We start from the raw sequence: 10,425 nt of genomic DNA, 5'->3' as shown, positions 1-10,425 counted from the left end.
ACTCAAGAAAAATAGTTCAAAGTAGTACTATACATGGATTGTTTGGTATCGTGTGATGAGGTGTCAGGTGGCATATACATGATTAAACATGTGATAAATTTATAAATCCATCTTATTCCATTCAATTTGCGGTAACTATAATCTGAAAATAATTTATTCGGTATACCAAACTATCCCATATTGTTATTCTACACTTCCAAAGGAATTATAACTACTCAGAAATTATTAGTAATATTGTGACACTAAGATATTTTTCTTAGAAGTCAATCAAACATTATATATTACTACTAATTAATGTAAAAATAAGTTTTATTGCGGAATTAAGTGAAAGCTAAGAAAGCAGAGAGAGAAGGGGGCCATGGGCGATCTACTGTCATGGCTTCTTTCCTTCTTCCTTCTCGTTGCCGTTCTCGCCGCAGTACTTTACCAGGTTTAATCTCTTTGCATTTACCCATTTTTTTCTCTCTATATGAATTAATACTATTCCCTATTTGATGCGCCTTTGTAAATCTTTTGGCTGTTGAAATTGGAAAAAATGATAACTTTGCCCTTTGAAGCTTGTACAAAGGGGAAGAGAACTTGAACGAAAATAATTTTCACTGAATTATGGTTACAACTTGAGGTGATGAAATTCCAAATTTAAATCAATGGACCCTAAATCTAATACTACTACTCAATGTAATTCACATTAACACTTTATCAAATAAATAAACAGTAAAAATCCTCAGACTGTAATTTGTTGAATAGAGATTAACATGAGAAGCTTAACAAAGCATGTCAATCAAGAAACAGTTTGACTTGCTTGTTTGTTATCCTGAGTTTTTTTTTTCATTTCATGGATGATGATGCTGTAAGTTAGTATTCTTAGCTCTTTTGGTCTCATCGTCTTGTATGAATTGACCTGGAAATCCGTATGTGACGAATATGTCAAGTGTTGAATCTACTGGTCAAAGTTCCTGGGCACAATGTTGTTAACCTTGAATCATTAGCTGCTCACTTTTTTCTACTCAATGCTCTCATTTCTATTGTTCTTTTCTATTTATATTTTTTAGGGTCAGAAAATATTGCATTTGGATTTATTTACTGCAGGTCATGTGCTTGGCGGACCTTGAATATGATTATGTCAACCCTTATGATTCAGCATCCGAGATTAACAGACTTGTGGTTCCGGAATTTGTTCTTCAAGGAGCACTATGCTTCCTACATCTTGTGATGGGGCATTGGTTAATGTGTCTGGTCTGTCTCCCGTACTTATATTATGATGTCAAAGTGTAAGTCTTTTAATAAAGTATGTAGCACTGCTAACCCCTTCCTGCTGTTTCTTGTCATTGGCATCACAAAATGGTCTGACAACAGATGTTAACCTTTTGATTAGCTATACCGATCGTCGCCACTTGCTAGATGTAACTGAGATTTTCAATCAGCTACCATGGGAAAAGAAGATTCGGTTGTTTAAGCTCGGATACCTTGGGATACTTCTTGCGTTTTCTATAATCTGGTACGGTGTCAATGAGAGTTGTTCCTATTTCTTTTTTCATACAAACTGTTCCACTTTTTTAGGTACTTGTAAACCTTATTTTCCTTAGCTGTTTGTCTTAATGTTGTATGTGAATATAGTATGGTCTGGAGCATTGTGGCAGAATGAAGAATGAGGAATTACTGAAGCAACTGAGGTTCCCCAGTTCCTTTCTCTGTTATATGGCATTTGCATAAGAAAAAAGATGGAGGACATTAACTTGGTGTGTTTCCTTCAACCTGTTCAACATGTCTATTTTCCTCTTCATTTAACCAGTATTGGCTTTCACAAGAGCTATTGCTCTTCAAGTTTTCTTAGTTTCTTCTATTTTTTGTTGTTTTTAGATTTAATATATCCTCATGACTTCAACAAGTAATATTTTGGTTTCGACCCGAGGTCATTGTAGATTTAACTTTTTACTGTGCAAAAGATGGAGTATAGTTACCTCTTCAAACCAGACACACACTCACTTCTTCACTCCCATTTACACTTCCTAATATCAAAATGTAATGGCGGCTCCACTTGTCCCTTCAACTACCTTTTTCCCCTTTTTACCTTTTTCATGGTGTAAAGTTTCCAAGTATTGTTAACCATGCTATAATCCACATAAGGGGTGTTATTTAAATCATATAATGATGTTTTATGTGAAATATAGGTACTATTACTGATGCCTATTTTTTAAAAAACTCATGATGGGTGAGCTTTAAGTTATGGTCTCCACTTTTGTACTTGTATTCTGCAAGTTTCAAGCTTTCATGTGTATCATTATGCAACAAGTGGTGGTCCTGGTGGGACACTTTAAATCTGTCTAAATCAAATGATTGATTCTAATAGGTAATGTTTACTTAATCCCTTGAGCTACCTTTTCAATTGTGCAAAGTTTCTATGGGAATATATAGTTGGAGTTAAAGTTCCTGGACAGTTTGTTTTTTTTGACCAGATTTGATCACATTCGACGGGTAGTGTAGGACCAAAATGGTTTCCTTGTCCTCTGTTTGAAGTACAAGGGAATTTACAAAATTAATAGAACTCTAAATAATCATTCTTAGGAAAGCTAGTTAGCCTCTGCCATTGCTTGTGGTAAATCTGGCATTTGCTCTAAGCGCAATTTGGTTTAAAATTTTGTTCAGAATTGCTCTTTATACCGGGGGGGGGGCGCTGATTACCCAACCAATTACATCCTTTATAGGCAAAAGTGCTTTTCTCATCCTTCCTCAGATGTCCCAGCACTCCAACCATAACATATGATGGCTTACTGGTGGATTACTTATAAGTTAGAACCCACCAGAAGAAAAAAGGGGAGAAAAGCAGATCTGTTTAGGATTTAGTACTACTTTTTAAGTCGTGAAATGCTAACTTAGTAAAGATGTACTACACTTTCCCATTTCTGGGAGCTACACTTGCAAAGCACCTTTTGGCATTTCTGGGAACTACAATTATAAAAGACCCCATTAGTGGCATTAACCTGTGGAATTATTTTCTAAATCTTGTTTTCTACTTTTTCTCAGGGTCATTGATGAAAGGATGATGCTGATTGGATGGGCAAGAGAACTTAATCCAATTTAAGGATAGGATTGATTGTCCTCAACTAGGGAAAACATATTAATAGTAGATTATTAAGATACTATCAATGATGCTGTTTATCTTTTTACCTACTGATACTTTTTTCTTCTCTCTCACAAGACTTTGACAAATAGAAAGAAATTACGGACTGATATTGTCCTTGAATCTTAAACAAGTTCAACCTCAAGTCATATAAGCTTGATAAAACTGTCTTAATATCAATTTGGCTTTGATTATTTAAATGAGCTCAATCTTGAACTCAAGCTTCAATTTGAGCTTGACGTTATATACTTGTAATAGTTCATACACATTTCCATTTTAGCATAATATTAGAGAACAATAATAGCTACAGAATTTGAGATACAAGGTTTTTCTGAAACCACCCAAAAGAGAGTCACAATTTGAGTGTAACTACGAACCTTCAACTTTTAACCAAACAATGTAAAGCACTCAAAGTTCCCTACAACTAAAAATCTGCAACTACACCATAATCATATATGCTCTTCAGCTGAAACAACAGATTCTATCCTAACAAAAGTTATAGCTGATCAGACAGGTTATATTATTCAGGTACCGCGTGTGAAGAGCTTCAGAATCTAGTAATGAATTCACGTCGAGGAATTGGATTACTCTCCTTGCAATGATATGTTAATATCTGTAGCAGACTTTCTTGAATCTTGAACAGATGGCATAGCGGTCCAGTGATTTGGTTGAATGGAAGAAATAACATTTTGAGTTCCAGCTCCGGGAACATTTACGTGTGCATTGGAACTTCTAGGCTCCATATTAGAGCTATGGGGCGCAGCAGGAGAGACCGTTGCATAAGCTATTGCTTTGGGTTCTGCTTTCTGTTTCTTTGGCTTGGCCTCTTGGTAGTTGCTTGGTAGAAAACTGCCCACTACAACCTAGTAAATATTTAAAGAGCAAAGAACTTAAGCACAAGATTGATCACTCCAATCTCTAGTACTGCTGAACATAAACAGGAAATTTTATTGTGCAAAAATGTCATGGCAAATATTAGAATACTTGCAATAGAAAATAGTCTACCTGGACGGGACTAGCAGCTATTAAAAGTCCTGCAAGTGTACCTCCTACAACACGACCGTCAGGACTTGCCAAAGAAATGCTCATTCCTCCGGTTCTGCTAGTAGTATGAGAACCCCCAAACTCTGTTGGAGTAAAGGATCCAGACAAGGAAAGGATTTCAAATCGACCCTACACGACAATATTGCAAAAGGAATTTTGATTACTCATCAAATGTAATGGAGGACACCAAGCAGTAATGAGACTTTTCTTTTTTGCCCTAATGCAACAACTGCACCTCAATCCCCAACTAGTTGGGGTCGGATATATGAATTCTCAATATTCGTTCAGCTCCATTTATGCACATTTTATTCAACTACTCGTTTATTTGTGTTACAAAAATTTGGAGACAATGAGATATTATCGCAAAATTTTAATTTCATTTCATCGCCTATCTATTATGGACATTTCTCACATAGGACATCTGATGGAAAAGAGAAGAAAAATATGGACCCTGTCTTGTCAAACGTGCATCCATCTCTAGTATGATAAGTTCTATATCTTTAAGTTCGATTGTTGAGATTGTTTAAAGAAAGGGTGGGCCATTGATAAAGAAAACTAATAACCATCATGATGTGATGCAAATTAGAGTCATTGAATGTTGAACACACAAATGACCAACCTCATAAGTTAAAGTCCCCCCTGATGAATTTGGCTGGCGTAGAGTGACATTTGATATCAAACCAACAGCAGAAATAATGCAAATAGCTCGAGGTCCTTGCTGAGAAAATGAGATTATCTTCATGGTAACATCCTAAACAGCCAATGAAAAAGTAAATACTTTTCTGATCTGGAGAAGTAACAGAGGAATAAACCATAAAGAAGAAGTTGGGTGGTATTAATAAGTCCTGGTTAGAAATTCTAATTACAAAAGACAACTCTAGTTGCAGGATGTATATATCTAGAGCATACTACTCCCATGGGAGCGCAGAAACTGGCTTATTATAATTGGAAAGATGGTTGCTCCAATTGTAGAAGTTCTTGAAGAACATTTTACTAACTAATAACTATAAAAAATCACTGACTGGGAAATGAAAAGGATCACTCTTTTATATTAAATTCCCAAAAAATTATGAATTATAATTGGCAGCGAAGCTGAAGTAGCTGGAGCATACACCGACACTAAGCAACTAAGTTTGTAATTTAAGAGGATAAAAATGACAAACTTTTGTGGAGTTATTTAGTGCATATATGAAAATTTACAATTTCTATACGGCAATTCCCCCCCCCCCCCACCAACAAAAACAATCGTATGTGCATGACCTTATTCTTACATGGCATTTTTTTCTCAAGCTATGCTCAAATGGTATTTGCAAGAACTTTGTCATTTGAGATCTACTCCTACACCTATATATCTCACAGACTCGGGGAAAGAGTTTCGAGAACCTTTTTCAAACATGTTAACTGTATAGAATAATTGCATGAACAACCATATCCAGTTTGAAAATTCACATTGTTTGCAAGCACTTAAATATCTTGTTGAGCAACTAACACCTAAATTATGCTATTTATATGTACCACTCCCTCCTACTATTCCCGTGCAAATCACCGATCACACAGCTGAATACAAATGGTAGTCAAAGAAGCAGAACTGCTAACGCCATTGTGCCACTAGGACAATTAGTCCAATACTCAGTAGTGTGAAATCTCTTTAGATTAGAATACAAACACTAGTACAGTTGGTTGCTCAATTTAAAGTTTTAAATTCTTTTAAGAGTAAATAGTAAAGTTTTAAGAGTAAACTATTGCCTCGTGCCCCCAGCTGTGATTTGCTAAAAACACTGGAACTGTTGGTTACTCAATTTAAATTGACGCTGAGGTCATGCAATGCTTGAAGTATTACTACAACTTTTGTCTAAGCAAATTTACTTGATCCCTCTTTCCTTAAGCAGCTCACTCTTTGATAGCCAAAAACTGATAAAAATTGTACACATTATTTTAACCTTTGCCCAATAGTTTTATCAACAATCAATCCATTTTTTTACTCCTTCCACCCTTTATTTTAGAAATATTTCTTACTCGTTCTATATTAATAACATGATAAAATTCCTTTCGACCAGATATAGATAACATCTAAATTGACACAGCAGGATTACTAGGATAAGTTAGTAATGAGTTTGTCTTTGCATTTGAATGTTTGCATTGTTTTACGAATCAACAAATAAAAAATTTACAGGAGCTTTTTCTTCAAACTTATAGAGAGAACTCCTAAAGTATATTATGGACTTACTGGTATCTATATTCACTAGACATTGCTTATTGGTAGGACACTTCATCAAATTCAGTGTTTTGAATTTCTCAATGATAGTTCAATATTCCTTTTTGATTCTCAATATTGCATTTGAGATGTAAAGACGATAATGAGTATCACAACATGTTACTAAACCACTCTTCACTTTTCAGCAAAGGAAGTTGAAATCACTTTTGCAAATTATGACTTCCAAGAGAATGAAATATAATTCACCAGTAAATAAAGAGTAGGAAAAGGCAGCAATTCCACAAGAGAAGACGAAACAGAACTTTTCTATATGTTAAAACAATGCCTGGTACAACCAAACATACCTCACCAGCTTCAACAGTGATCATGTGAGGCAAAAAGTTGCCACCTGTGGAACATGAAATCCATTCACCTACAAGATGAGATCTCGGTGATTAGTTGCAAAACTTGCATTGTTAACTAGAGGCATATCATTAAAGGGAAGGTAACTAATAAGGAAAAAAATAATTAGCATCTCGACAAGGCTACTTAGGTTCTCCTGCCAAGATTCACACTTAATTACACGCAACCAAAACAAAATGCAGGAAAAACAACTTCTTCTTTTTTATATTTTCCTTACTAACCTTTAGATAACCTCAGAAAAGCTGGCCGAGTAAATCAAAAAACAAGGATTATATTTATTTTTTCCTTTGCACTATGAACAAGGAGAAATTTAAGCATCTAGATCATGCTCCCCGTTCAAACGGAATCCATGCACATTTCTCTACCACAGTTTATTTTTGTGGCAAAAGGGCCATATAAATCATGTCCTCCTGATGGACTAAAGCTAAATCAATCACTAGTAGCTTACAAAATCAATTCTTATATCTCATTTGGCAAAATGTAGATCAAACCACGAAAAGACGAAAATGAAAGAAAAAAAGTAGATATAAACATCATGAAATCAAGCAGATATGGTCCCCCAGAGAACTACAATAATTAGCACTAACTTGCCAAATGAACAATTAATTCAAGCCCCAGGTCTACATAGGTAATTGTATTAACTTCATTCATGTTAAAAACCTCAATAGTACTCCATATCCAAGATTCCAACATTCCAGGTCCCTACTAAAAACACATACTTCCAACGCACTAGCTAGAATCAAAGCCATAAAACTTCTACATTACCTAAATTTTCTGCTCCCACTTTGTTTCGAGGCTTTTTCTCCGACGCAGGACGGGCAACACTCACTTTCTCCGACAAGAAGTTGCCGGAGGTTGGTGGCGCCGATGCTGAAATGGGCATAGGTGAAAGTGTCCTTGCAACTGCCCCATCAGGCCCATACTTCCTAGGACGTCCCCTTTTCTTCTTCTCTGAGCTGATTAGAATGCCAGTAGCTACTGGAGGTGTAATCACCAGTGATGTTCCAGGCGGTAACGGAGTAGATTCGGTTCTTGAAGCCATATGATAGTTTGATGGAGCTTCTGAAGCTATCACTGTAACTCCAGAATTCATGGTTTCCCTTGACTCCATTTTTTTCAGTAGATATTAATGCTTTGCAAGTTGCAACTGTAAACAAAACAAAATAAAAAGAGTAAAAGAAGTGAGCTTTCTTAAATTTGCTTCAATGGAAACTCAGTTTGAAATCAGAATTAACAAATACATTGAACTATCAACACAAGATTATATTACATCCTTGCACTACTCAAACTATCCGACTCTTTAAAAATGTCGATAGGTGTGTGTGGATCATTCGAATATAAGGCACGCATTTTTTGAAGGATTCGGGTGCTGCATTATTTTTTAAAAGTCCGAGCAACTACTCAACCAACATCATTGCACATTTCAAGAAACACAAACAAAAAAAAGAAACCCTCAAAGAACAAACTAAAAGAAAAAAAGACAACTTTTTCCATTATTTACTGAAAAACACAATATGGCAATTCAACATTTTTACTTTGTGGAAAACCCAAGAAAGAAAAATACGGATGAAAAAAAAGAAAGAAAGAACAACATGAAGAGTATATTATAATAGCCTAATAGAATTTCTGAATAAACCAACATTTCCTATTTTCTATTGACAAAAATTCAAGAACCAAAGTACAGACCAGAAAGAATGTTCTTGCTGTTTTAAAGACCAGGCCATGGCTGGCTATGACTAAAAAAGATTTTTTAAACTCAGAGCTTAAAACTTGCAAAAACAAACAAGAAAATTTTCAAAGTTACTAGTCTCAGAAAACAGATTTAAAAACAAACAAACAAAAAGAGTGAGAGTAGAGTTTGACTTACACTGTTCTATATCACAGATCAAAACTTTACAAACTGAAAAAAGAAGAAAAAAAGAAAGAAATGGTTATATAATAAAAATTGATAAAGCAAAAAAAAAACTTTTGGTGGTTTTAAGGATGAAAACAAATGGCTGTTTCCCGGCAAGAGAACCAGTTTTCCGGTCAGCAAAAAAAATCAGTTTCTTTAAGACCTTAAAGACAAAGACAACATGTAAAACAAAAAAAAACAAAAAAAAAGAGTGGAAAGCAAAATTCTGAATGCAATGCAAATTCACAAGAAAAGTTAATTTTTTTTCATTTTAGTAGCAATAAACTATTAATTGCACTAAAACCAAAAAAAAGAAATGAAATATGATTAAGATGAATTTCAAGTCCGAGTAAAGAAATTAAAAAATGGTTGATATGATTATTGAGAAGGGTATTTTGGTAAAATGATGATCAAATAATAGGTAATATGGGGGAAAAGATAAAGTTTCTTTTTGAAAATTGGATTAAATATTGTACAAATAAAAGCTGAAAAAGTGAAGTAGGGGACCAAAAGGTTGTCAGAGCGGTCAACCTTTTTCTTGCCGCTGACCTACTTTTTGTCCTTTTTTTCAAAGGAAGGGTATATGTGGGATGTTAAATTTATGCCCCTGGACTCGAGATTAATTACTAACAATGCCACCAATATTTGAGTAGTTGATTATGTCCAATATGAATAGACACTAATAAGTACTTGCAATTTTCTGAAATATAATATCACTATTTTCGTGAAAATGGCAACTTTTTCACCGTACACAAAATTTAATGAATAAATAGACTTTTGAATACAACGAGAAATTAATTTTATAATAGGGGTGTGGTAAGGATGATAAATACACACCCTTCTTTTTATTTTGTGAAGATACAGAAAATATTTTTAATAAATTATCCATTCAAGTAAAGCATAATAATAATTATTAGTGAAAGAAATTATGGTAATATAGAAGTCAAGCTAAAATTAAAGTAGAAAAAATAATAGCAATAATAAATAATATAGTAATCGAAGCAAATAAAATAATAAATAATAATAGAATTGAAAAATAAAATAATCTGAGAGTAATAATAATAAAAAAATTAACAAGAAAAACTAAATAATATTAGACAACCTATTAGACTAATACCCTATGTAACGACCCATTATGTCATTTTGAGAAATAGAGTCTTTTATTTTATAAAAACTTATCTCGTATTTTTTTATGAGTATTTTGGACTATTCGATAACCATAGTTATTTAGTTGAGGGATAAATTTAAATAACTAATTTAATTAGTGGGCTAAGTTGATAATTTATTTAACACTCTATACCAATTATTAAAGGAAAAGGATAGGATTTATTAATTTTGATACATAATTGAGTAGAAAAGAAAAAGAAAAAAATAAATAAATTTGATGGCATTAAGCCATCAGATGTAACGAGAAAAAGAGAAAACGCAGAAACTAGTTCATCGGGTTGCAGGGTGAGCTATCCTTCTAACTGGCAATGGAATCTCTTGTCATGGCATGATGTCCTTAGTTTTTGGATATATTATGTTAATTGTTTATTCTGGTGTTGATATTTTCAGACTTAATTTTAGAATTTAGATGTCCTTTATGTGATGACTTTCAGATTTTGGGAAAAACGTATTTATTTGAACTTCCGCGTTATTGTCATATTTATTAGTTGGGGTTTGTATCGCTGGTTCTCCCACTAGGAGATTAAGTGTGGGTGTCACTCATGGTCCATTTTGGATCGTGACACCCTAATTCTCGATATT

The 10,425-nt window shown here is 34.0% G+C and overlaps 2 protein-coding genes across 4 annotated transcripts; one reads left to right on the top strand and one right to left on the bottom strand.

Moving 5' to 3' along the window:
• The first annotated feature begins 270 nt into the window (after positions 1 to 270).
• On the top strand, positions 271 to 3,231 carry LOC129886671 (protein cornichon homolog 4-like). Of its 2 annotated transcripts, none has more exons than XM_055961458.1 (5): positions 271 to 430; positions 1,090 to 1,271; positions 1,376 to 1,498; positions 1,618 to 1,673; positions 3,025 to 3,231. In XM_055961458.1, the coding sequence occupies exons 1-4, from the start codon at positions 359 to 361 to the stop codon at positions 1,643 to 1,645; spliced, it is 405 nt and encodes a 134-aa protein (XP_055817433.1). In that variant the 5' UTR covers positions 271 to 358; the 3' UTR covers positions 1,646 to 1,673; positions 3,025 to 3,231. The 2 variants fall into 2 exon arrangements, 1 of the variants encoding a protein (XP_055817433.1); XR_008766238.1 differs by having other exon boundaries at positions 281 to 430; positions 1,618 to 1,739.
• A 101-nt stretch (positions 3,232 to 3,332) lies between these two features.
• LOC129886670 (AT-hook motif nuclear-localized protein 1-like) lies at positions 3,333 to 8,953 on the bottom strand. Of its 2 annotated transcripts, none has more exons than XM_055961456.1 (6): positions 8,650 to 8,953; positions 7,548 to 7,929; positions 6,725 to 6,792; positions 4,785 to 4,916; positions 4,127 to 4,294; positions 3,333 to 3,984 (listed from the first exon to the last, which is right to left on the bottom strand). In XM_055961456.1, exons 2-6 carry the CDS (start codon positions 7,891 to 7,893, stop codon positions 3,706 to 3,708), a joined length of 993 nt encoding a protein of 330 aa, XP_055817431.1. In that variant the 5' UTR covers positions 7,894 to 7,929; positions 8,650 to 8,953; the 3' UTR covers positions 3,333 to 3,705. The 2 variants fall into 2 exon arrangements, with proteins under 2 accessions (XP_055817431.1, XP_055817432.1); XM_055961457.1 differs by lacking the exon at positions 8,650 to 8,953 and adding an exon at positions 8,469 to 8,555.
• Between the last annotated feature and the right edge of the window lie 1,472 nt (positions 8,954 to 10,425).

This window comes from Solanum dulcamara, chromosome 4 (genome assembly GCF_947179165.1).
Source record: "Solanum dulcamara chromosome 4, daSolDulc1.2, whole genome shotgun sequence".
Taxonomy (NCBI): Eukaryota; Viridiplantae; Streptophyta; class Magnoliopsida; order Solanales; family Solanaceae; genus Solanum; species Solanum dulcamara.
Note: the sequence above shows the minus strand (reverse complement) of the source record. Positions and strands in the feature narration are given on the sequence as shown.